The sequence below is a fragment of the Camarhynchus parvulus genome, chromosome 7 (assembly GCF_901933205.1).
Source record: "Camarhynchus parvulus chromosome 7, STF_HiC, whole genome shotgun sequence".
Taxonomy (NCBI): Eukaryota; Metazoa; Chordata; class Aves; order Passeriformes; family Thraupidae; genus Camarhynchus; species Camarhynchus parvulus.
This window is the reverse complement of record NC_044577.1, coordinates 14104104-14131259: the sequence shown is the minus strand read 5'-3', so window position 1 is coordinate 14131259 and position 27156 is coordinate 14104104. Positions and strand designations below refer to the sequence as shown.

The window sequence follows — 27156 nt, the reverse complement described above, 5'->3', positions numbered from 1 at the left end:
TAATGAAGTTCATGAACATGCGCTGGTGAATTGCTTTATCTGAACTATCTGATCTCTTCCCTAAGAGAGGCTAAGGCTTTCACCAGTAGTGTTTTTGGGTTTTTTTCCTCCTCTATTAAAATTCACCAGGTAAGAAAAGAGACAGAGGAGGCTGAATGTCTGGCAACAAAATTAGATAACTATTCACCATGAAGAAGGTAACAGCTTCCCCCCAGCTTCAGCTGTAGTGGCAAGCTGTTCATGGCATGCTCTTTCAGCTGTATTCAGTGAATTAGTCAGTTAATAAGATCCAGTTCTCAGGGAAGTAATTTCCATTGTCCTTACTGGGAGTTGGGTGGGGATGTCTGTCTTGAGGTAGAGAAGTTGTTTGTCATCGCAGGATATTGTGGCTACCATGATAACAGAGCAGCAGCACAATTTGAAAGGCACTCCCTAAAAGCTATGTGACATCACTGATACAGAAGCTTAGTGGGCAGTTTGCTTCTACTGGTGTTCACAGGCTGTGCAGGCTCTAACTTATTTCTGTGTTAGTAAAATGCTTATCATAATTAATACTAAAAACAATTAGTTGTGAATATCCAACAGTTTTCATAATGCATGCCAATGCATTGAGCTGTGAACTGGGATTAATTATATGACTACAGTTAACTGGGGCAAAATTCTGCATTGAGCCTTTGAGGAGACAGCAGCAAGCTCTTGCTTAAGGCTCCAGAGGAGAAGGTGGCAGGGGACTGGGGCTACAGGCCATTGTAGATACTTCCCATCTCCAAGATGTTATACTTCTGCTGAGATCTAAAGGTGAGATAAGGTTGTTGCCCACCTCAGGCTGGGTAGAATGTTTCTGGTGCCATAAGGTAGACATTGCACTTGGTGGGTGCTTCCAGTGTCCAGTCAGGAAAAATATACATGCAATAGTGTGCTGCAGAGCTTGCTGAGATCTCCCTGCAAAGCTGCTTAATGAGTGCAGTGCTTGCACCAGAGGAAATCACTCCTGGGAAGCACTTAGGGTTTTAGAGCCTCTTTAGGCTATTTTAATGCTTACCTAATGAGAGTAGAAAGGAAAAAGCAGGAGGATCTTATCTCTCATGTATAAAATGAGCACTGGGAATGTGCTTTGGCATATTGCCCATTGATGTGTAAGGGATGTTCTGCATTTGTCTTGCTAACCCAGTGGAGGATCCTCTCCAGCAGTTGTCAGAGTCCTCCACATGGCCCTCTCTTCCCATGAGAAGCTGTCCTTTTGGGTGTGTGGGGTGGTGTAGGCTGGTGGGAGACCAGCAATCTTCAGTATCTCCATGATCAGGAGAGGTGTCAAATCTGTACTTTTCAACTTCAAAAGCAACTCTTCCACTGCCTGTGTGTGAATTAATTAGCGATACAGTTTTGAGAAAGGAGAACTCCAGTAGTGGCAATATCTGCAGAGTTTTTTTTCCACAGCACAGGAAGGAAAAATGTAAAAAATGGTTGCTTGAAGTTTCGCAAGTAGGGGTTTGGATGAGAGAGATTTTGCTTGAAACAAACAAGCTGTTTCTCTGTTTCGTTCAGAATGGAACCTGAAAAGCAATTGTATTACCCATTTCATGGTTTTTTGCTGTAAAAGGAAAGCTTGTATTCAGTGGGATTGGTCTTGAAAGGCTGTGATTTGTAAAGTAATTACAGTTGGGTTTTGGTTGTTTCAAACAGATCAACTCTTAAGGACAGCAAGTCAGCACTCTGACAGCAGTGGCTTTGCTGAGGACTCTACAGACTGTTCTCCATTCAGTCAGCTTCAGGTAAGGTTCTCATCTTGTGGTTGAAATACTCCTGATTAGTGTGAAACAGTGTTTGACTGCTACTGTGACTGTCAGTCTAGATCTATAAAATCATAGTTTTCAGAGCTGGACCTGCCGAGTCCCTGTGCTCAGATTTGAAAGTCTTTTTGGTAGGTTAATCTGAGTATACTTGGGACTGGAATAAGGTCTAAATTCAGTATGTTCTATTTGCTGTTACTGGTGTATCTTTTCTCACTGTTGATTCCTCTCAGTGGTGGGTAGAGATTAAGGTCTTGAAAGATTATAGCTATTCTGCTGATTATTTCATTTTTTTATCATTTTTGCCTTCCCACTGCCCATGTTCTTCTCTCCCCCACCCCCTGCATTTTTTCTTTTTTCTTTTCTTTTTAATTACCAACTGACAGAAAATGAAAACAATTTCACACTAGCTTTACTGTGAAGATAGACTAATTTTAGTTGATCTTGACCTTCCATGCTCTTTCTTGTTCCAGTTTCTTTGATCTTAGTCCCAGAAATTGCTGTGATGCTGACCAGAGACCTCATGTCTTAGGGAAAACTTTTGTTCCAGCCTGGTGTTTACGTGTGTCCTCAATACACATGCTTGCACAGCATTGTATCTGGTATTTTGGAGAGCTGTTCTCCTGGTTCTCCTAAAACATTCACACAGTAATAGCCATGATTTGATTGGCCTGTCAGTCAGCCAGTGAAAAGCATTGAGTTGGATCCTGCTCTCAAGGCCAGCTATTCCTGAGACCTAGACCACAGCTCAAAGGAATAGATGGGATTCTGGGTATCTCCAGCAATTCCATCTCTATAGCTTGTATCTGCTGACCTGTTTCTTATGCTACCATGTTTTTCTCCCTTGTGGCACACCAAGCATTTTAAAAGCTGTTTGGTAGTTACTAGGAAGAGGTTTTTACCCGCTTTATCCATCAGTTGAAAAAGCATCATGTTGCTTTTTCATTTTGGTACTGGAATTCTGGGTTTTCCAATTTAGTAGTTCTTCAACTGAGTACCAAAATAAAAGATAAGACAATGTTGGTCTTTGTCTCCCTTAAACATCTGATTAATGCTTTCCAAGAGCAAGAAAGGGAGTAATACTGAATAAAGGGAAAAATGATCCTGAGTTCCTGCAAAGAGCATAATCATCTGACATACTTGTTAGCTCTCTACAGAGCTGTGAATGCACTGAAGTTGACAGGCATGTTAGAAGGTGACTCAGAGGAGAGTTGGTCACTCCTGATCTTTATGTTGGTTGCAACCTGATTAAGAGCCCACTAAAAGTATGTTGCTGCTAAGTACCCTGGAATATTGCTGGAGTTCATCTGTGTTGGCTGTAAAGGGAAGAGATTTCTGTTTTCTGTACTGCTGTTTTGAAAAGGTATATTGAGGCTGCATGACATTTGTGCCATGGAGTTGCTAGGCTCTCCTCTGCCACCTTCACTCCTTAATTCTGACCAAGTGCTGAGCTGAATTCAGAAAATATGGGTGAATGGTGCAGCTAGGGGAAATGAGAACTTGGCAGCTGCAGAAGAGAACCTGTGAAAAGAGGAAGGGGATACGGAGGAGTATATATTGTTTCTTAAAAGTATGGTAATTTAGTGCCATCTACTGTTAAATTATTGACTCTAGCACCCATAGCCTTCCTCTGAAACTCAGAAGAGAACTCAAAATTTGAACCATATTGCCTTTCATCTCTGAACTTCCATAATTAAGATTTCTGAGGGAGATTTTGATATTCAGATAGGGTATTCTGCAGAGGGGTTTTGTGTTACCAAAGAAGCCAGAATTCTCTATCCAAGTTCTTATGATTTACTCATAGTTGAACATTGTGATGGAGGATTTAGGACACAGATAGACACACATGTAGCCCGTATGATTTCACCTAAACATTATAATCTTTTGCTCATTTAGTACCTTTAATTTGAAAACCATCTGATCATGTACATTCTTGCATAATAATTTGTGGCTGTGCTAGTGAGTGCAATGTTAGGTATGTACTGTGAAGATGACATTCATGGCTGAAATCTTCTAGATGGTTGGAGAAGGAACTATTGCCTGACAAACATAATGTCTTTAGAAGGAACTAATAATTAATATCCTAATGGAATCAAGAACTGCAGAAAGTAGAGATAGGAAAATTTCTAGTTCATGCATCTATGAAAAATTTCTGGTTCATTACAACTATGGTAGATTTCCAAGAGTGTACTTTATACCACGTACTCTTAGGGAAATGTCTTGTGCACTTGTAAATACAGCAGTCAGTCAGTCCAGCTTCAAGAATATGCTTTACAATGAATAGGGCTCTTCTTTTTCATTTCTCTTAAATGCTTTTCTTGCCATTTGTTACCTATTAAATTAGCAACTCCCTTGTTTATGTACTCTGGTTTAAACTGTTACTTAGAATGAAAAGGGGAAGAAGTATCAGGAGAAAGGAGGGATGGGCTAATAGTACCGGATGTGGTCTCCAGCTGAGATTAACATCCTGATGTGATATTCTCAGTCTTCAATGATTTTTTATTTAAACAGGCTTAGTTTATGGGCAGACTGGCTTCCCCATTCTTGGTGTTGTCCTGTAACACAGTTTCATTACAGTTTGCAATTCTCCTCACTTCTGTGTATACATTTCCTAATGCTACCCTTCATTTCACTGTTGTGAACCTTTATAAATGGGAAATGCTTTGTACCATGACCCAGCTATCTGTTTGTCATCACTACCTAAAATACTAGCATTGTATTCTTCTTGCTCTTACTCCTTTGCCACTTATGTTCTTCTTACAATATTGAATTTATTGTCAAATCAAAGGAATGTGTGAAGAATTTTCTCTTTAGAAAAATAAAAAGCTCCTTTTGGTGCCATACTTCACTGTACTCCTAATGTATCTGATACTATGATTTCTTTGTTCTCCTTTGCCATTTTTCTTGCACACTAAGTGTATTATTCTTTCTGCTCCCCCCTCCAATGCCCTGTGAAGGTATTCTTGGACTCTTGGCCTGACTCTTGAGAAGGCAGTAGTTGAGTGTCCAGTACATTCACTCCTTTGCTCTGTCATATCTTTCCTAGGTTCAGGAGTCTTTGCAGGGCATGGGAAGCAGTGCTGACAGCTGTGACAGTGAAACAACTGTGACATCACACAGTGAGGAACAGAAGACACCGATAGCCAAGGAACTGCCCTGTTTTGAGAAGTTTGAGGAAGAGGAGGAGGAAGATGATGATGAGGAGGATTATGACGATGATGAAGAGGATATTATCTCTCAAGTAGAGAGACGAAAGGTAGGGGCATCTTCTGATAGCAGAAGGAGTGAAGACAGAAAAATTAGTGACTGTAAAACTGAACAAAATCAAGGACAAGAAAGCAAGTCATCTCATATATCAGAGACAGTCCAAGGAGAGGTCAGCTCTAAAGAGGAAGACATTTCCAGTGAGCAAAAGGAATCAGACCTGCTGGAGGAAGGCAGTGTGTTTGAGTTTCCTCAGTATCACACACACCATATCCTCAAGTCGATGCAGTCTCTGGAAGGTGATGGCTCCTCCACATCATCTGTGGACAGAGTTCAGGTTGCCTTGCAAAGAGCTGAGATGAGGATCATCAACTCACCTGACTCCAAGGCCAGGTGCACTCTGCTTAAGTCAAAAGATCTTCTGAGGAAGCAGAGACTCTGGTTTGCTGAATCGGGCTATCCTCTGAGGCGGTCTCAGTCTCTCCCAACTGCATTGCTGAATCCAGTGAAAGTGGTGTCCTCTGTGAATGTTCAGTTAACTCCAGGAAAAGAGACTCTCTGCAGTCCTCCTTCTTTCACCTACAAGTACACACAAGTGGAGGACGACAAGGAAGCAGCATCTGAGAATGACAGAAGTGAGGAGGAGGCAGCCTCCAGCCATCCTGTGTGCAAATCCACACTGTTTATTGCGCCTTCGTCCTCCAAGAAAGAGGTGCCCCAGGCAGGGCCCAGCAGGCTGTCTGAGGAGCTCAGTCCCACCAGGGTACAGAGCTGCCCCCTGCACATGCCAGCAGCCATGTCCCGGTCCACGTGCTCCCTCCATTCCCTCCCCACGGAGTGGCAGGACAGGCCGCTGTGCGAGCACATGAGGACGCTCAGCACCCACAGTGTCCCAAGCATCTCTGGCTCTTCCTTCAGTGCCATGCTTTCCCCCTTCAGCTGCCCCTTCTTTCCAAGGCATGGAGTTCCTCATCGTCCTCCTGCCATGAACCCACCCTCCACTGTGGAGATGCAGCTCCGCAGGGTCCTCCATGACATCAGAAACTCTCTGCAGAACCTCTCGCAGGTAAGAGGAAGCCTGGTTTTGCCCCTGGACAAAGGGGCTCCTTATTTTATCCTTACCAAACCAAGGTGATAACCTGAATAATTCTTTGAGTAGTTTAACAGATCAGGAAAAAAAGATATTTTTTTCAAGTCTGATTTGCTACTATTTTAGGAACTTCTGTTTAAACAGGCAAGTTTGAAGTGTTCAAAGGTAGGAGTTTTAGGATAGATATTAGGAAAAAGTTTTCCACCCAGAGGGCAGTTGGGCACTAGAACAGGCTCCCCACAGAAGCACCTCACAGCACCAAGCCTGATGGAGTTCAAGAGGCACTTGGGCCATGCTCTCAGGCACATGGAATCACTCTTGGGGCTGTCCTGTGCAGGGCCAGGAGTTGGACTTTGATGACCCTTGTGGGTCCCTTCCAATCAATATATTCTGTGATTCTGTGATCATCTTTTCAATGCTCCACTTTTTTGCATTTAATGTTTTCTTGTTCCAGTTGATCCAGAGTGATTTTTTCCAGTATTTTTTTTTTTTTAGCTTTTATGGATATTCTTGGGTGGGAGGGAGGAACAGTGTACTCTTTATTAGCTATTATTTTATTTTAAGATTAGAATCATTAGATTTAGATTTTAAAATGCATATTTATAGAATCACAGAACAGTCTGATCAATCCTTTGATTTCTCTTTTCTTTGACATACTTCTCATCTAGCTGTTAAAAGTGCATTTTTTTCCTTATAGTCACAAAGCTTCAATAATGATGTCAGTGATTGATCTCTGTGTGTTTCTGTGCTGTTTCATGCCAATCTTTTCCACTTGCAACTCTGGTGCTAGCCAACATGTTCTTGATACCATCAGTCTTTTATTAAGAATTGATTTTGTCAGAGCATGTGAAATTTTATCCATCTCATCACTCAGAGAAGAAAAGGTTGAGAATGCAAGCATGTAAATTTTACCAATTTCTGCCACACCTTCTGCTCCTCCTCTCTTGATTGCCAGCAGTTCCTCCTCTGCCATCCTGGTTCTGTTGTTTTCTTAGGTAGTGATCCAACTTAGGATCCTGCAAGCTCCTGCAGGAGGCTGTGTGGGCAAGGCAGTTACAGACTCTGCTTGTTTATGTATGCATATGTGAATACTATGCAGTTGTAAACCTAAAATTGCTGTGCATTTAACCCAAGAGCAAACATGCACCTGCCTGCACCGTATTTCAGGTGGGAGGCTGTGGTGGCCTTTTTTGGGCCTCTCTTATTTTATTGACTTTGCCACTTGTCAGAAGTTAGAGGTGAGTCCAGTCTTCCTTTGGTTCTATCACCTGGCCTTGTTGCTCAGAGCAAGATTTGGTGGCCAGCTCTACAGCAGGAAACTGTGGTCACCTGTGTTTTAAGTCAACCATTGCTCAAGGTGGTGTTCATGGTGTGCCTGGGAGAAAGTGTTTGCAGAACTCAACCTTCTCTAGAGAATTCTCTCCTGTGTACTAATCGCAGCCTTGATGTGTGTAAGGTTACAGTGTGCTCAGTACTTCTAGCACACATACAATGCTAACTGAACCTGCTGAAAAAGAAATCTCTGTATTACATCCACTACTCAAGCTGGTTCAGTCAGAAAAAAAAGGGGGCATTGGAAGAGATAATAACATTTAGCCCACATGTTCTTCTTCAAGCATATTTTGTCTAAATTAGTTTCATTTTGGAGGCTTGGTCCTTCTCACAGCGGAGATTGGTTTCCTACAGTAGAGACTGAGTTTGGCACATACCACACGCAATGGCTAAAGAAAAAGTTGAGATGTTTAAACATTTGATTCGGATTTTAAGAGGAAATAAGGAGGACTAGATAAGTTGCTGATAGAACAAGGAACAGAGAAAGCTGGCAGAGGAAAGATAAACCCATCCGCTTGGTGTGATCATGTTGGAGCAAAACTTCTCTATATGAATGAACATGCTTCAGATTTTCCATGACATATCAGTAGTCCTTTGAATTCTCTCAGAATTATATTGGACAAGCTGTCTTTCATGTTTGAGAAGGTAAACATTTTTGCTGTTTCCACTGTTCTTTGCTGTGCTGTGTCTCTACATGTAACAAACCTCTGGGTTTTATCTGTTTGCTCTGTATGTTGTTGCAACATGCAAATAGAAATTCTTCGATCTTGTTTTCATGAGAGATCATTAGCAAGCTGGGGTCTTTGGATGAAGACAACATAGTGAGATTAAAAATCAAAATGAACAAAAATTCCCCAAACTAAGAATTGAAGAAAATCCCATGACAAATTTGACTACAATCATGATGTCAAAATGGGACACAGTTTGATTTGTTCAGTTACAGTTTTGGAATTGTTGTTTTTATCATTAGCTGAGACAATTGAGACTACTAGGTTTTCAAGCATAAATTGTTGCACATGTGTCAGTTAAGAAGTGGTGCTGAGATTTTGCAAGGTTGCCTATTTGCAACACAGTATTTCCATGGATTGCAGAAAACTCAGTGCCAAAAAGGTTTGTGTTTTAGGGGCTGCTTTTGGAGTGTGTGCATTCCAGAGGATGCCTTTCCCATTTCAAATTGTTTGTTTCTTCCCCCTAGTACCCAGTGATGAGGGGTCAGGATCTTTCCACTGCCACTGGTTACACTACTCAGAGATCATCCATTCTACCTCTCTACGAAGTAAGTGACCCTATTTATGGAGTGGTACTCAGTCAAAATAAAATTCAAGGAAACATCCTAAATGTGTCACAGATTGTGTTCACTTTGGGCAGTTCCTTGTCTTTGTTCTCCAGAGAGAGCTTCCTGCAAATAATGTTAGAAAGGAATTAATCTAAATATACTTTCATGTGTTTGCTTGTATGATACAGCTGAAAGTGCTGCTTTCTTGAGTCATTGTGATGGCACAACATGCACCTTCCATCATGTGCTGAAGTTGCTGAGGTGCTGTTAACTTAAAGGGCTCATCTGGGCAAATGCAGCTACAGGATCCAAACTTACTTTAATTCATTTTCCCATGTAATTCATGATTATATTTTTATTTCCCCAGAATACTTTCCAGGAGCTACAAGTGGTGAGGAGAAATCTAAATTTATTCAGAACCCAAATGATGGATTTGGAATTGACTATGTTGCGTCAACAGACCACGGTTTATCAGCACATGACAGAGGAGGAAAGGTAAAATTACCTTTTTAAAAAACAAAAAAAGAGAAAATACCCTGGCATATCAGAAAATGTGTTACTGCTCTTGAGATCAGCAAGAAATCTATTCATTTCAACATGAACAGGGTTGGATATGAGGTCTTTAGCCAAAATCTTATTTACTCTTTTCTTTATATATCTTCATTCTAGATTTTTTTACTCTTTGTCTCTTCCAATCCCTATTTCTCACTAATTATTTTTTTTTCTGCATCCTTTCTCCAAAGTGATTCTATAGCTGCAGATTTTAAGGGTTGTTATCATAGGATACTTGAACATAGGATATTGCAGGGGAAAGAAATCCTAAAGATTTGATTTTTAGATCACTCCCATCTTCATAGATGTAAATAAAGAATGAAAACTGTAACATTCGGATGCTTTTCCACTTTTCAGTGCCTACTCAGCAGGCTGCAGATGGCATTCATATTCTGGCTCCGAGTGGTTGTGCTTGCCAGGAGTTGCAGTAGCAGCAGATCTGGAACAATTTTTGAAACTGATTATATATTTAGTTTAGTTGAATCAGCTCTTGGCCTACCACTTTAAAAGTAAACATGTTTGAAATCAGTTGGCTGCCTTAGACTGTGGCTTCCTGGCCAAAATGTAGCTGTAAGTGCTGGGGAAGCTATAACCACACAGGAGAAGTAACATGTGATTACTGCATTACTCTGTGGTGCTTGTTCTTATCAGCTTTAAATTTAATTTGATTAGATATATGTAGAAATGCTGATTTCTTCTGCATTTAAAGCTAAAATTTTGGAGAATGTTCTGTGGTACACTATGTGGTTTTGTTTTTTCTGTGGACTGATACATCTTTTCTATAAACGGAAAAAGACTTCTGTGCCATGTAGGCATTCAGCTAACATTTCTGTGTCCTGCTTTGAATTCCCTTGTATGAAGTCCTTTGCTTGTGGCACTGTCCTGCTCAGTCACCTCTTTGCAGCTGGGTGCAGTGAATGCTTTTGTTCTTTCTGTGATGGCCTTGCCGTAGATTCGAAGCTGACCAGCTGCAGAGCCTGAGGAAGTCCGTCCGCATGGAGCTACAGGAGTTGGAGATGCAGCTGGAAGACCGTCTGCTTGCCTTGGAAGACCAGCTCAGAAGTCTGCACATGTCTTCACCTTACAGACCTCAGGCACACGTAGTATGTTTTGCAACAGCATCATGTTTTTTCTCAATGTAATGTTCATCACAGAATCATAGAATAGTTTGGGTTGGAAGGGACCTTTAAAGATCACCTAGTCCAACCCTCCTGCAATGAGCAGGGACAAAGAATAACTCATAACTGTTATAACTCTTAGAGTGGGATGGAGTCTAATGATGCCATGTGTATCAGGGGTCATATTTTCTCGTTTTCAGTCACTATTTCACCTTGGTGAAAAGGTGTATGACTTTCTTGGTGTTCATACCTTGGGGGGTTTTAGGGCTGAGAAAGACAGACCTCTTCTGTCAGTGCTTTCTTTTTCCTCTTCATGACCCTGAATTTTCACAGTTTTGGTAGCTAGGTCTTATGTCTAAAATCCTTGGAGCATGGTGATGGGCTTTCTGGAGTTCTACACTGATTTTCTTGAGAGATGAGGGCAGAGAGATGAGACATTCACAGTGTTTCTCTCCCAAGAAACAGAGTGTGCTTTCTCTCTAGCTCCGCCAATCCATGGGAAGATAAACAAAAGCAAAAAATACAAAACAAGAACAACAACAAAAAAAAAACACACAAAAAAAAACCACCACCACACACAAAAAAAAAAAAAAAAAAAAAAAAGGAGAAAATCCCATTGTCATGAGTTTTTTCCTCCGTTGCCTTTTGTAGCTCTTTCAGATATGGCTCCCTGACAAACTGACAAACAGTGGGAGAAGCTCTGCTCTCACAAACTCTCCCCAGAAGTGCAAGAAGGGGGATAAAAGGCATTTGTCTGTGTTTATTGGTGGCATGGCAATTTACTTTTTGTTATTTTTCACTCAGCAAAAGACTGTTCCTCTCTTTTTGTGCTGCAGTTCTGTCATCAGCCAAACAAAAGAAGCACAGACAAAAAGTGTCATATGTTCTTCCTGGGTTTCATTTCTCTTTCTTAGCCAATCATCTTCTGTAGAAGCAGCACAGACACAGGCCACATCTTCCTCTTCAGTATTTTGTCATGGGGAAAAAAATTGAAACCCAAGAACAGGAAAATATGGTATTACTGTGATCTCAGGCCAAACTTGCATTCTTTGAACCATATAAATAACTTTTTATTTGTAAATCCTTTTATAGAAGAGGGCCAGCTTTAAAAATGACTGAAATTAACTTTCTCCAACCAGCTCCGCTTCCTGTTTCCAACTTTCTGGTTTTACAGAAAGTTGTCTGAGATGCAGCATGTTTATATACTAGTTTCTGAGAGCTCAAAGAAATTCCTAAGTGCATTAACTTAACTTAATTTTTCAGGGTATGTATGGAAGCAGAAGTGCTGATAATCTGTCGTGTCCTTCTCCATTGAACGTCATTGAACCAGTAAGTGTTTACTCTGTGTTTTACTGATGAAAAGAACCAGGAAGACTTTACTTTAAAATAGGTTCCAGGAGATTAATTTGATGCATAATTTTAGAAATACTTTACTCTCTTAAATAGCTTTGTTGATGCAATTTTCCTTAAGCAGATTTAGCTGTAGGTCTAAGTGCCTGTAGAGTCTTGTTAGCTTTTAAGGGGAATATATAGAAGTGAGATATTTTTTCATTTAGTTGATACAAATGGTGGTACTACCTCATTAATTTTATAGGGAAAATTATTTTTTTATATTTCTGCACATTTTCTGCTACTGAAAATAAGTAGTTCAAAAGCTGCAGAAAGGAAGGAACAAACAAATGAAAATCAAGCCCTTACGTGTGTGCCTGTCAATGGCTCTGGCAAGATGTATACGTATTGCAAAAGTCGGCGGCTTGGGGAAGAGCCACAATTTTTATTTATGTTGGCTTTAAAAAAGGCACATTCCTTTTCATGATTCTCTTTGTTGCAGTAATAAAGGCAAAGGATATATTTATTTTATAGCTGTATTTGTTACATGGAGGGAATGAGTAAGTGATTAAATAAATAGCAAGAAAACATAGTTATGTCTGTATGTGACTTTTTTGTTTGCTTATTTGGGACTGTTTCTTTTCCGAATCCTTAGGTCTCTGAGCTTATTCGAGAGCAGTCATTTCTGAAGTCTGAACTGGGTTTAGGACTGGGAGAGCTTGGACTGGAAACTCTCCCAGCAGAGGGTGCAGAGTCGGTATTCTCCCATGGAAACTCAGATTCCTCTTCAGTGTGCTCTGGTCACACAGGTAGAAGAGCCAAGAGTCAAAGCAAGAAGTTGTACCGAGCCTCTGTTGCCTTAACACCAACTCCCCCCCTGAGAGCAGGCACTGGACAGCCAGTGGAAAGCTCTGAGGAGCTTGCAGACTCCAAGCCAGAGGTGGAGCACAAACTTGAAAAAATCCCTCTCATGCCTTCAGTTGATGAAATCCACAAAGCAGTGGAGCAGGAGGAGCTACAGCAAGTCATACAGGAGGTGAGGAGGGAAGGGCTGAGATCTGGGATGTTTGAACTGAGTTTTGTGTAACCTAAAGGCAAGGCTGGCTGTAACTCCTGTCCACCGAGGTTTTCTCTTCCCTCTCCAGCCAAGGCTCCATTCTGTTCCTGTGCTGTGTCTGAAAGCTCAGAACATGCCACTAGGTGTTGGAGCCAGAGCTCTGTTTATGTGCAAAGCAGTGGACCATTTTTCAGTGGTAGTGGTTAGCATGTAAATTAATAGCTAAGTATGGCTGGGAAAGAACTTGCTGTCTCTACTGCTTGGTTAAGCAGCAGTATTTTCGATTCCCAAGGGAAAATTTCTGTCATGTTTGCTTGTTAAAATGCCAAACTGGAGTTCATTGAGTGGTGAAATAATGTTTCTGAAACAACACTGTAGTAAATGCTAAGCGTACTTTCTAGTCCCTCTACCCCAACCACTAAGGACTATAGGAATGTAAGTGAAACAAGCTGAAGGCAGGTGGGAAGTTATTTCAGAGTTTGAGTGATTTGGACCAGTTATATTGGACTAGTTTTATTGGCAGTCAATGAAAGTGAGGAGTGCTTGGTTATTTTTCCTGTGGGCCAAGTTAAGAAACACAACTAAAACTATGTGTTTTGTTAGTGGCATGACAGAAAAGCTCTCTGGCAAGTAATATAAATGGAGAAAGGAAGCCAAAGAAACTACTTGTTCTGAAAAGAAGTGCCTGTGAAAAAGTGGAGCAAACTTTGCTCTGAATACAGAAATGAGAATCAAGAACTTGTAGATTTTATCCCCACTTCTTCACAAGAGAAGGACCACTTGGACTTTAGCCAAGGGTCACTGGACACTTAGCTTTCAGCTTGTCCCTTGAAGCTTTTGTATGGCTCTGCCATAGACCACTGAAGACTAGGTGAGATGTCATACTTAGAAATGTACAACAGGCCAGGCTGTAATGCCGTGGTACCTTCCAGGTCTGCATGTGTTGAAGCTGTGGATAATGGGAAGCAGCTTTACCTGAACTTTGTCTGTGAAATGGATGAGATGCATGCCACTCATTAGAAGAGTAGTACATGAGATATTTAGCACACCTTGCACTGTGCTTCTGATTCTGCAGTGAAGCCAGGATGGCCTTTGTATCCATGCTGTCTGTAAAAATCCACATGTCAGGGCAGTGGTGTCATGGTGGAAGGTTGCTAAAGGAGAAACTGAGATAGGAAGGAGAACTGTAATTCAAAAGTACTGCAAAAGCAGCTTAGACAAAAAACAGTGAGCTGAAGTCAAAGGACAGAATTATTTCAGTCAATATTTTTTCTGAGGTTAGCCTCTGTGAAAGTTCCTCTTTAGCTTCATTAGTTGACAGCAAATAAAGATGTGTACTTTTTGCACAGAGATTGTTATTTGGGTTTTGTGGCACTGAGGACATTGTAATGCTGAAAGAATCCACACTGAACTGAGAGGCTACTATTCAAAGATGAGTAGTCAGCAAACAACCAAGCTTGACTCACTTTGTGAATATTTGAGCACACAGAAAGATTGTCCCTCAGTTTAACTTCATTGCCAGTGGGTTATGGATCAACTCAAGATTCTCAGCATGAGGAGTTTTGCAGGTCAGAGTGGAGATGCATTGGCTTACAGCACTTGGTGGATTTTCCAGAGCCAGAACATGCTATTAAATACATATCAGGAAAATCTGTATTATTTCTTAAGAGTTAAAACAGATCATAAACTGAAATTATGCCTTGCTTAAATAGCCCTGTTGTTAGCAAAGGAATTCCAGTTTCATTGTCAAAAGCAAGAAATCTGGTAGGATTCATTCTTGATATATGCACTCAGAAATATTAAACCCTTGTTCATTCCTCCCATTCTCTGTAGCTGACCTTGTGTTTGGGGGAGGGAGAAGCCAGGCAGTGGGTGTGATATGCCTGGGTGGGCTGTAATGCATGTGAACTTTGACCTGTAACTATTTGTTCCGTGAAAAAAAACCATGGTGTTAACTTTTGGCATTAATGGACTAACTCCCTCGGAAAAACATTCAGCAACATGAAGTGTTAAAATAGCAAACAGTAGCTCTCTTGATGAAATACAGCCTGGCCTCCGCAGGATTATCACATGAAGTACTTACTGCTTGACTTGTGTAAGTCACAGGCTCACTAGGAGGGCCACCAGGCCCTCTCACTCTGCTCTTCTCCAGTTTAAAAGATGTGCTAGTTGAAAGATCTTTCTGCTTATAAGAGTGGAAATTCTGATTTTGCTAACAGTTCTTCATTAAAAATGACACTTAATGAAGTTACACTTTAAGGAAATGTATGATTTTCCTGTCATCATCTGCTTTAAGAGTCTGTAATGAGTCTTAATGGGACAGAGATGGTCCGGCAGAGAATCATCCCTTTTCCATTTTCCATTCAAATCCATGTTAGCTCAACATCCCTCAAAATGTCTGTAGGTCGTTGACATGTGCAGGTGTTGAATTCCTCATCTTATTATCTTGAGCATAAAATCTCACCGGCTGCTGCCATGAAGAAGTAGCATGGGAAGAAAATAGAGTAGGAAGCAATTCTTTTAATTATAGAAAATTTACTTCAGAAGTATAAGCACTGTGAAAAGCCTTGGTTCCATTTTACATTGGTCGGTGAAGAACACCTATCTCCAGGTTTGCCACAAGTGGTGCACTTCACTCTCAATCAGTTATTTATTTAGCAGCAACATAATAGTGCAGTAATGGTAATTCTTTTCTAGGAAGAGAGGTCATTGGTTTACTGTTGTAAAAATGAGAGTGATACTGTATTTTCAGTGCAACATTGAGTATTGGTGTTGTATCAACGTAGTAAATGTAGCATAAATGAGTGGTTCTCTCATTTTTCAAATGATCAATTTTTCATTCACTTGCTAAAAGTAATTGATGGAGCATTCATTGACTGCTTTTCTGTCTTCTGTACAGAGGAAGCCTTGGCAGGGGGCTGTCCCCTTTGCAGAGCAAATAGAAGGCACACCTTGCCCTAACTAATTTATAATGAAAAAGGCAAATATTGGCCATTGGTCATGACATGCGAGGTACTGAGTCACTGCAGGAGTCAGTGCTGGCTCACCACACTGGAGTGACCTTGCTGAGGCTGGAGGGGGAGGAGGCAGAGCCTGTGAAAAGAGGCAGTGGAGGGTGGCCTTTTTGTCGTCCAGACAGGAAGGTGAGAAGCAGAGGGCTCAAATAATCAAGGTCAAGCCAGAGAGCTGAGAATAGAACAGGAGCTGCTTTGCTTCCAGTCTCTACTTTTTTACAAGACTGTCTGTCATACTAGATCATTTACTTGCTAATTTGGGAAGCTTTTATGAGCTTTTTTTGGAAAGTGAGGTTTATTTTTGTCTGTCTGTTGAGAGAAGGGTACAAAATGACTGTTCTGTAGCATACTCACAGACGCACCCCATGAGATACTGAAGAAGAAAGGTGGATTGAGCACTGGGGGCTCTCTTATGCCTGGACAAGATGGGGTGCTGTGTGCAGGTTTCCCTGTGCCTACATTTCTAAATCTCAAAGCCTTACTATGCTGACAGTGGTTCTGAAGCTTTGTACATCAGTGTGTGCATCAGCATAGACATCCTCTGGGCTTTCAGCTGTTGGTGAAACAGGCTCTGTTGCACAATGACTTTTCTTTTGTCTCTTACTCAGCAAACAACCCAACTGGAACCCATTTCCCAATAATATCATAATCTCTGAATTTCTGCTTGATGCAAAGTAGTAATGAAATAAGGAACTTTGCCACACTAATGGTTTAGGGATTGAATTGCCTGCCAAAGAGAACAAGGGATAAATAACCTGCTGCTAATGCTGCTGCCACCCTTCTGACGTTGTTGCTTAATCCTTTTGACGCACCAGGAAAAGGGGAGACGAACATGAAAAAGAAAAATGTATTGCTTAACTGGGATGCTGAGTGCTTCTGTGTGACCTTAGGCCGGACTCTGGCTCTTACCTCCCAGCACCTTCTCACAGTTGTTGTCTTCCTCTGTCCTTGGAACTGTAACTGACTTGTACCTCCTAAAGACCATCCCAAAAAATGAGTTGGTGCCAGAGATTTCATGTACTTGCAAGAAGCTCATACTATTTTTCTTTGTCATTCCCTGCTCTTTTCCAGCATAATATGCTCTTGTAGAACTGTGTTTTGCCTCCTTTTCTCCTTTATTTTCTTTACTGCAGCAGTCAGTACTCTGCTCTTTTTGTTGTTGTATCCTCAGCCACACTCACATGCCTTCTACTGGAAATTCCTACGTGTGATTTATATAAAACTTAATGAGTAAATGTTTTATCACAATCCTGTGAAGAATAGCCTTCACTGGCATAGATTAAACCCCTGTGGCCCATTGATGATGTGAGCAACTGCTGAAATTCTTTGTCTTTCCTGCTGAAAGTATGCAATTAGGATTTGTCTCCTTTTCAGTTATTTGAAAACAACGGCTTATGTTCATGGGCTTGATGTGTAATCCATTTGTGAAGGAGATCAATCCTACCTTCCTTTCAAGAGAATAACAGCTTGTCAAAAAGTAGCGCATTTGGGATGCTTTTGATGTATATATCCTAAAATGTTTTTCTTCAGAACTTTGCATAGTTGAAATGTATTCTTTCCTTAGCATAAAACCAGATATCCTAAGTGTAAAACATAAATATATTTGCCATCTGGAAATACAGAACTAGTTTGGTTTTGCAAGAACTTCAAAATTACTTACAGTTATTTTTTCATTCTTCTAATGTTTTTTCCAGTCACAGTTTTGAAAGTTGAATTTTAGTGGTGCATGTTGGTAGTGTCAGACATATCTGCAATATCATTTAGTTTTATCCATTGTTTATGTAAATTACTGACCTTTAAACTTCAGCTAATCCCTTTCAGATCAAGGAATCTATTGTTGGTGAAATAAGAAGAGAAATAGTAAGTGGATTGTTAGCAGCTGTATCACCCCAAAGCAGATCTGCAACTGCAAAACAAGATACACAGCCATGAAACTGGTACTACAGGTAATCTTTGGGGATCTGCAAGAACCAGATTTTATTTTTATTTTAGTTGTGTTAAATATAATTGCTAACTTATACTTTACTTTGTTTGCAATTTCTCTTTGAAACATAAGTGATCAAATTTGAAGTTCATTAAATACAGAGAATACTGATAGTCCTGGATAGATTTGGAAAGTCAGCTGGTTTGTAGTTTGGCCCACTCTGCTGTCAGCTTTCATAGAGTGGTCCTTGATTTTTAGTTTCAGTGTGCTCTATGTTGACTTTTTATGTGAATGTATCATGCAAGAGGATTTCTTCAGTTTACCTGCCTTAGATATGAATAGTTTCAAAATACATACTTAAACATAACAAACAGACTTCTAAAAATCTAATTTAGGTCTTCATCTTCCCATTTTTTTTCTCTAAGGTTGGATGTAGTTGGAAGTGCTGTGGGATTCTGCTCTGGGCAGCACCCAGTGGTGAAAGTGCCAAGTAGGTTTTGCTTCAGGAAGTGTTAAAGCTGCTGAGATGGGCTACTGTGTTTGGCGCTTGGTTCTCCGATGTGGACCTTTCCTTGAGTTCATCTGTAAGGACTTAGACACTTTAACATTACTTTCCTTAAAGCATCAGCAAATTTGTGTCATTCTGAAAGGTTTTGTATTTATTTGTATGTCCCTGTTGTAAATTTTTATGTAGCTAATTTCTTTGTCTAATGATGCATCATGAAACTTGAAGATTTCCAGACATAACCAATTTATAAATAACACGTACACATTCAGCCTAGCTTTTTAAAAAAAATAGAAAAAAACCCACAAGAACCCCTCCCAAAACACTGACCTCTATGAGGTATTTATTGTGCAATAACTGATCCACTTTAAGAGCTTGAAATAACCAATAATGGTTTCCACTGCTGTTACTTAGTGCCACTTCAAAAGAAGGAAACAACCCTGTTACACAAATTGCTGTTAATTCTTGAGGTGGTTACTATTAGCAGAGTGGTAGAATGACATGAGGTTACTCTTAAAACTACTTAAAGTTCTGACACTGAAAGCCTTATCTTAGTGTAGAAGACAACTTTTAACTAATTTTATTTGCTTCCTTGCTGTTTGCTCATCCCTTTATAGGAAAGTGCCTTATTTAAGCACTGGGGTGGTTTTTTTTGGTGTTGACTACTTGCAGTCATACCAAGAAAAGTTCTGCTGCATATTAACCAAAATGCAATAAAAAATGCTATCTTCCGAAAGCAATTAGGATTTGCAACTTGGAATGCATGAATGACCTTGCTTATATTATGGGGAAAATGGAAAAAGTCTCTTTTCCTTCTCCATCCCTCACAGAGTGTATTTTCAGTCAGCCTGGTGAATATCCGATTGTTCCAATGGAGAGAATTGGAAGTCACTGGAGTTTTTATGTGGTCAAGTAGACATTTAGTGGATATGTAATATCCCTTTTGGCTGTGCTTGAACTCCCTTTACTCCTTTGCCTTTTCCATCTACTAAAACTCTTCATAGTATGTCAAGGTCTTTAATCAAAAATAGTTTCAAATATTACAATTATATGAAAAAGTTTATAAAATTTTAAATTGTGTTAGGAAGACACACAAGGGCTGATTTCTTTAAAAAACTGTATATTAAACCAATAAAATATTTATTTTGCCTATAATTTGTGTCAGTGTTTTGTATTGTGCACGGTTTACTCTTAAGCAAAATAAGATAGATTTGATCAAGCAGTACACAGAATGGGGAACAGCAGGAAAGCTTGGGACTTGGCTTTCCAAAAAGCTTTCCAATATTCAGGGACCCTGAAATGTGAGAGCAGTTTTGGCACTTAAAACCACTGTCTTAAAGTTGCTGGTCCAAGAAGTTGATGAGGTGACCTCTCATCAGAATTTGTCCCTGTAAGTAGAGGCAGGGCTTTCTTGAAAACCTTATTCTGCACATTGAAAAGCTGAAATACAAACTCTGGCAGCACCGATACGTGTCAATCCATACAAGGTGGTAGTACAGTAGATTTCTGCCTTGCTTTGCAGCTTGCATGAGCACGCAGCTCCATTCCAGAATACCACAGGAGATCAGCCAGCCAGACCCACGTGTCTGCAGCCTTCCTTTGCAAATGCAGAAACCCAAAGCCTACTCAACCTGCTCCCCTTGTCCCCCAGACAGATCAATTAACACTCTTGACCACTTATGTAGGTCCTGTGCCTTCGAGCTGCTCAAAGCCACTTTCCAAGAAAGGTGACAGCTGCAGCTCCCAGGGAGTGCTGGAGGAAAGCACTTTGGGAGCTGGTGGCAGTTGAGCAGGAGCATCTTCCATGGAGACAGCAGCCTGACTTCCTGCTACTCCACCAAGAAAGGCCACTTGCTGGTAACGTCCCAGAGTATCTGAGGTACTTCATCTTGTAGCTTGTAAGAACATTTGATCTCAGCAGTACAAATCTTAATGTTTAATATATCCTGAGAAATTAAAAGTACTGCCAAATTTTCATTCAGCTGATGGAAGTCATATTTCTGAGGTTTGGCTATAATTTAAAATAAAAACATTTCAAAATGATGTTTATAAAAACTGTACTAAAACTAATGGATATAAAAGCACCTGTTTTTCCATAATCTGGTTAACAGATTTTTGCCATTTAAACACACTTCCAGCTAATATTTTCTGAGTGACACTTTATATATAGGATTGCCTATAAACTGTTTAAAAAAATATTTTAATAGGTCTGTCATAAGTTGAGCTGGTATCAACTTCTGTTGACAATTGTTTGTGCCGTAGGAAAAGCCATTATTGAACACATGCCTTATCCTGGGTGACTTAGCATAATGGTTTTCTGAGCGTGGACAGTTTTAATTTTGTTTAATGATTCAAACTGCTACTTTCCCTGCAAATTAGTGTTGTCTTTTTTTCTGCCAGCCTGGAATTTGATATGGATTCTATGCAGATTCAGACAGCTCTATTAGTGGCTGATAAATACTGGTCAACTAAATTTGCAGTGAATAAAGCCAGACTGTGTTGCCAGAGATATTTTGCATGCTTTTCTAAATTTTGCTATGACAGTGACCTTTGTCATTGCCTCTTGGCTGTAGGAGTAACAGGAGAACCCACCTGATCCTGTGGCTTAAAGACTTGTACCATTGGTAGCATTTTGGCTTTTTCAGTCATGGGTTGGTCCATGTGGCACCAGGCTTGTTGGGAGTCAGATTGTGTTCACTGGCTAAAAGGGGTAAAGGATTCTAGCCCATGGGTTGGAAGAGGGCTTTAAGCTGGCTTGGCAGAGTGAGGGAGATAAGGCCAGGCTCAGAAGAGATGGGCCTAGGGGCAGCAGGCCAGTGCTGGGGCGGAATCGATAGCTCAGCTGATGTGCTTCTACACCAATACACAGTGTCAGTAACAAACAGCAGGAACTGGAAGCCATTGTGCAGCAGGACAGCCATGACATAGTGTCCCTCACAGAAATGTGCTGGGATGACTTGTGTGACTGGAGTGCTGCAGTGATGGCTGTTCGCTCTTTGGAAGGGACAAGCGAGGAGGCAGAGGCAGCAGGGTGGCTCTGCACATTAGGGAGTGTTTATTCTGTGCAGAGCCAAGGATAGTGATGATATGGGTGAGTGCCTGTGGGTAAGAATCAGGGGGGGAAGGCCAGCAAGACAAAAATCTTGGCGGGAGTCTGTTACAGACCACCCAGCATGAGGCAGCAGATGAACTGTTTGATAAGTGCCTGGCTGATATTTCATGATTGTTGGCCTGTGTTCTTGTGGGAGGCTTTATCTTGCCAGATATCTCCTGGAAACACCAGCAGAGGAGAGGGGGCAGTCCTGGAGTGTGCAGAGGAGAACTTCCTGACACAACTGGTAAGCAAGGCTACAAGGGGTGATGCCCCACTAGATCTGTTTACAAACAAAGAAAGGCTGGTGGGAGATGCTGTGCTCAAGGCAGCCTTCAACCACAGAACCACAAAATGATAGTTTCTGATTCTTGGTGAAGTAAGGAGAGGGATCAACAAAACCTCTACCTTGAACTTGTAGAGGGCAGACTTTGGCCTGTTCAGGACACTGGTTCTGAGTGTCAGTGGGAATCAGTCCTTAATAACTAAGACACTCACAAGTCTATGGGGCCAGGTGGGATTCACTCAAGGGTACTGAGGGAGCTGTTGGAAGAGCTTGCCAAGCCGCTCTCCATCATTTGTCAGCAGCTCTGATTAACCAGAAAAGTCCCAGCTGGAGACTGCCCAATGTGACACCCACCTGCGAGAAGTGTTGGAAGGAGAATCCTGGGAAGGAGAGGCCTGTCAGCCTGACCTCAGTGCCAGAGAAGGTTATGGATCAGATTAACTTGAGTTCAATCTCATGACACATAGAGGCCAGCCAAAGCATCAAGCCCAGCCAGCATGGATTTAGGAAAGGTAGGTCCTGCTTAGGCAGTGTGATATTTATATACCAGGTAGCTCACTAAGCCTTGGCTCCTGGCTTGTCCCTGCTCATGGAGCAGCCCCATTCCTGCTACTCCCAACATCTGTATAGGAAATAGCAAACAATTGTGCCCCAGCCACCTTGTCCAGATCACCAAACCCCAGATCCTGTCCTCCAGGTGTGTCTCTGTCCCTCCCTTGCAGATGCTACAGGCAGGACCTTGAGGATTGTTGTGATATCTTTTGGTCTAGCATGTTCTCAGAGGGGAGGGAGGAGGGGGCAAGAAAGAAGGGCCATCTGAAGAGTCTCAAATTCAAAAATGAGAATTTTAAGAACATGTTCTGAAATTGGCATACTTGGGCTTTTACAGGTACTTGGTAACTTTTCATTTTCTGCCTGGGAATGTGTGTTTGCGCAGGGGTTTTCTAACTCAGATTCTGAAACTGTGGAAGTTCATTCCTTGGTTTATCTTTGTGTTCTATATTTTAGCTTTTGTTTAAAAACATTTACAGCAACAACTGAATTTTATATTTCAGTTTAATTCGGTGATATAGTCAGACAACTTTTGCATTAAAGATTTAATATGGAAATAACATAATATAATTTTATTCTAAAACCTATGTACACTATATAGTTTTGTTTATTAAAAGATGTATTAGATTTAGCCTAATCTTGGTAAGGAAGCAAATTGTAGCATCTTTTCCTGCTGAAATACCCTCCTAAAATCAGTACCAGAGTTTTGCTTCCTGCACTATTGAACTATAGTCCATATTAGGCAAGAATCCCTTGACTGTCTGCTCAGGTCATGTCCCATTAATCCAGCTCCTTTCCTATGTTTTGGATGTGTGTATTCTATTGATGGTAGTGGATGGGATCTAGCAGTAAATGTTTGTACATTACTTCAAAGTGTGGAGAGCTGTGAATTTCAGAGGAAGACTGGAATAGACAGTGTAAGTTCTTCTGTGCTCAGATAAAGTAACTTTAAACTGATTCTGATTAAAACCATACTGCTGAGGAATTATTTATTATCTTAACTAAAGAGCTTGTATAAATAGAAATAGCTGTATCTTTTTACTTATCTAGGCTTTATGTATCCACATATATAGTTAGTACATAAACAAGTCCAAACCTGATACTGTCTGGATAAGAACTGGCAATGGAAATTTGGGTTAGACTGTTACCAGGCCAACAGCTCTCACTGAATGTCCCACTGACTCTGTCACTGTTCAGAAAGACTTTCTGTTCTTCTTGACCTGGCAGTGGCAGCACTTGGTACTCATGAGGCAGATGAGATCTGCTCTGCATTCTACCTCCCTGGCAAATTTTAAATTCTTTGCATTTTTTATATATAAATAGCAGACTGTGTTTCCAGCAGCTCAGTGGGAGTTACTCTGTTTGCAATGCTGTTTGGAAAGGAAAATTTCAGTCTCATTTTGAATATGTATTTTTTCATCTTGGACGGCTTCTATCTGATTTTAGCACCCATGAGTGAGGCACAGTGCAGAGCCCCAAAGGGCAAAGTGTCTGGGCAAAGGCAGAGAAGGAGCTGTTCATCAGTTTTTAGGAAAAGGCAGAAGGAAGGGGCACATGGAAGCCCTTTTGGTTGTAGCAGAAAGCCAGAGTGCTCTGCAGTGTTTCTCCCTCTGATGCTGCTGGGGCTGCTGAGCAACATGCTGCTGTGAGGAGAGGGTCAGCTGGAGAGCCCAGGGAAAGCACAGGGCAACATATCTTTGTTAAACCACTCACATATCAGTGGCTACAGTGGGGATTAAAGCTGTGCCTGAGACACACTGGAAGAATTTCCATGTCCAAGCTGAGCCCTTGCTCTGCAGGGTACTGCAACTTAGTGCTTCTCTGCATCTGCACTGGTGAATTTAGGAGCCAAAGCCTTAAGCAGGTTTGTTTTACAAGGAGCTCCAACTCTCTTCTCCAGAGTGGAGCTGCAGTAGTCTCTGACCACACCAGAGGAGCTGAGGCAGATCAGAGCCACAACAAAAATTGTGCAAAGAGTGCAGAACCAACACCTTTGAATTGCCATCCCAGAAGTCTTGTCTTTGGCTGGAAACAAGATAGAAACCTCTCCTAGACACCAGGGGAAATAGCTCAAGCAGGAACTATGCCATGAGTACTTCCATGGCTCATCCCTACAGCAGGATATTCTAAAAGGCAGTGCTTCATACCAGAACATAGTGAATGACATAGGAAGGAAAGATCTTGGACAGTTCTTATTATTTTTAATCCCATTATAGTTTTAGCTGAATCATGAAGACATCTGAAACTGAAGTTGTGGGGAGTGCACTAAAAACAGAAGATGAACTACAAGGATGTGTCAGTACTTTAAAGTGTTTCAGCTCTCCCCAGACTATAATGCAGTCTATAGAAAATGCCAGCACACTTTGCCTGCAGACTTCTAATGCTGCAAATTGGTGTAAGAGGGAGCCAAGGTAGGCATCCTGAAATGCTATAGCTGAGTGCTCTCTCATTCTGCCTCTTATACTATTTTAAAAATACTGTTATTGTATTAGTGCATGTGAAGATTGTTGGGCTGCCAGCTCCAAGTAGGCACAGGGAGAAAAGCTGCAGGGAGTAAATGCTTCCACATGACATTGTTGGGGCCTCTCTCCCAATCCTAGCCAGCCCCATTAAGGATGAGTCCTTGTGTTTTGGTCTGTCCTGTTGTCTGTCTCCCTTCAGAAGCTACCAAAATGTGGTTTTGTTGCTTTGGGTTTTTTGTAGGGTTGCTCAGCTTGTTTCTTATATACCATTAATAAAGATGCATTTGAGACATAATTCCTTTGGACAGCAATGTCCAGCAATCTAGAGCTGAAACACACTGTTATAATCCTTTGAGTACTTAATATTTTAATAATTTTTTACTGTCTGAAAATGGTTTATAAAATTACTTTATCATTAACATAAGAAATGTTAAGCCTTTGTAGTGATAGTATAGCTCCTGTGATCAGTAACATATATTAGAATTGCAATTGTACAATTTAATACATGAAGCTTTGTAGACATCTAGAATAGATATTTTATGGAAAAAAGGTATTTTCTAGAGAAACTTGATATTTAAAATATACAATTTATTAATACTTATGGTAGCAATGTATCTGGAAAACGTTTTTCTCACAGTATCTCACAGCAAAACCAAACATTATTTTCTTTCAAGTATCAAAGTTCGAGAGGAAAGCCACTTCAGACCCCTGCTTGTGTCCTCCCCCAGGTGTAACCCTGTGTATATGTGTGTGTGTATATCCCTGGTATGTCTGAAGCTGTCATTGAAGATAATAGCACATCTGTGCATGAAGGAACTGTGAAATTGGATAATCAGACTGTCCTGAAAACAACTCTCTAATTGTCCTGTTGAAAGCAGAGTGTGCCTCTCCTACTTTAGTGCCTTAGACTTCATTGTGCCACACAAGCTGTACAATTGCGCTCTTGCTCTGATTGTGTAAGTCTATAAAACAAATTATGTTTTGTCTTTGTAGGAATAGTGAAGGCTTAAAAATGGGCAAATGAAACAGCGAATATCAGTGTTTTGTGCATCTCTTTTGTTTGTTGTGGTAAATGAAGCTAAGCATTTCACTTGAGCACCAAAAACATTCAGGATTCAGAGAGGTCCCAGAATAAGCTGGTCTCACACCCTGCTTTGAGCAGAAGTGGTGGGACCAAGTATCTCCAGAAGGTCCTGACCAATCAAACTCTTCTATGTTTCAAAAGTCTAAGTTAATGCCACCTAAACTATCATAAGAAATCAAACAGTAAAGTTGGCAGCTACTAGCTGTCAGCTGGAAACCACTATGGTTCACAGTAGCTTTGATTTGGATGAGGAGGGAGATTTTGGCCCTCATGGAGAGTTATTTTTGATCATTGAGCCAACTGGATCCTTAGATTAAAGTGTATTCTCCCCTCCTAAGCTTTGTCAGGTCCTTCCCAAACCAGCTAGCTTGTGCGCTTGCCTCTGTTCAGAAACAGCCCAGTGTTCCTGATGTATCATGGTTTTAATTTGCAAAAATCATAGCCAAACAAGTATTTCGTGTCTGACTTGCTGGTTTGTTCTGTGTGTATGGCCAGTGCATTGTTCTCACCCACAATCCTCACTCCTTCCCTGCCTCCTCCAGTGGCACAGGTGGGAAAGCACTCAGTGACTCAATAAGCTTGTGGTGAGCTGTGAAAATCCTTAGTGCTCTCAGTGGCCTGAACAAAGATCATTTTCAAATTCCTCTGAGTTTTGCAAAGAGGTAGGTTAGGTCAGTGATTGCTGGATGTTGTTTCACACACTTCTTTTGAACTAACATGAAATTACAAAGGAAAATCAATTATATTCACACACGAGTACTATTGGTATGATTGACCAAATTTTTTTCCTGGTCTTGGAATGAGGCACAGATTTTGTACCCTTAAGTAGGATTTAGCCTCTGAATTTTAGTCATCCAAAAGTGGTTTAACTAGTCTGAATCATCTTTCCTTTTTCTAGAGTTAATGGAGAGAAAAAGTAATCTTGAGTAAACACTATATCCCACTTTACTTGGATAGAATGAGATGCCTGTTGATGTGCTTAGCATGGGGAGGGAGCCCAGAGAGCTGGCTCAAATGTGAGTGCTCTCAGTGTCTGGAGTCACGTGAAATGGAGCCCACCAAAAGAAATCACAGTCTAAATATGAAAACCAGGCCTAAGGTGCAAACCCCCCAGAGATATGTCATGAAATTGTGGACAACTCTGTACAATCATCACCAAAAATCTTCCTGTAAGATTTAGTAGACTCTAAAATTGTAGGATTAAAAAAATTTTGAAAGAGCAAAGGGAATTGTTTGATACGTGCAAAGAGGAGAGCGGTTCTTGCCCACTGTAACGGAGATGGAATTTTGAATCCACCCCTTCTGCTACCTCCACCCCCAAAATCTGAAAACTTCCTGATTTGTGTTCATCAATAATTAAGAGCCCATCAGCAATACTCAGAGGGAGCTTGCATTGCACTTCTGAGCAGCCAGTTAGTAATATACGGTGGAGAGATCCTCTTTTTCAAATCCCAAGGCTCCAGGCCGTGCAGTGCTAGTATTGCATTTTC

At 40.9% G+C, this 27156-nt stretch overlaps 1 protein-coding gene across 1 annotated transcript in view; it reads left to right on the top strand.

Annotated features, from left to right (window-relative positions):
• ITPRID2 (ITPR interacting domain containing 2) overlaps positions 1-19319 on the top strand; it is a 40237-nt gene extending 20918 nt beyond the window's left edge. Inside the window, exons 11-19 of the mRNA XM_030952509.1 lie at positions 1684-1772; positions 4837-6060; positions 8612-8692; positions 9060-9187; positions 10197-10347; positions 11626-11691; positions 12347-12727; positions 17584-17708; positions 18112-19319. Of these exons, the coding sequence (XP_030808369.1) occupies positions 1684-1772; positions 4837-6060; positions 8612-8692; positions 9060-9187; positions 10197-10347; positions 11626-11691; positions 12347-12727; positions 17584-17694 (2231 nt within the window). The 3' untranslated portion in view covers positions 17695-17708; positions 18112-19319. The remainder of the gene's footprint in view (positions 1-1683; positions 1773-4836; positions 6061-8611; positions 8693-9059; positions 9188-10196; positions 10348-11625; positions 11692-12346; positions 12728-17583; positions 17709-18111) is intronic.
• Positions 19320-27156: the final 7837 nt, after the last annotated feature.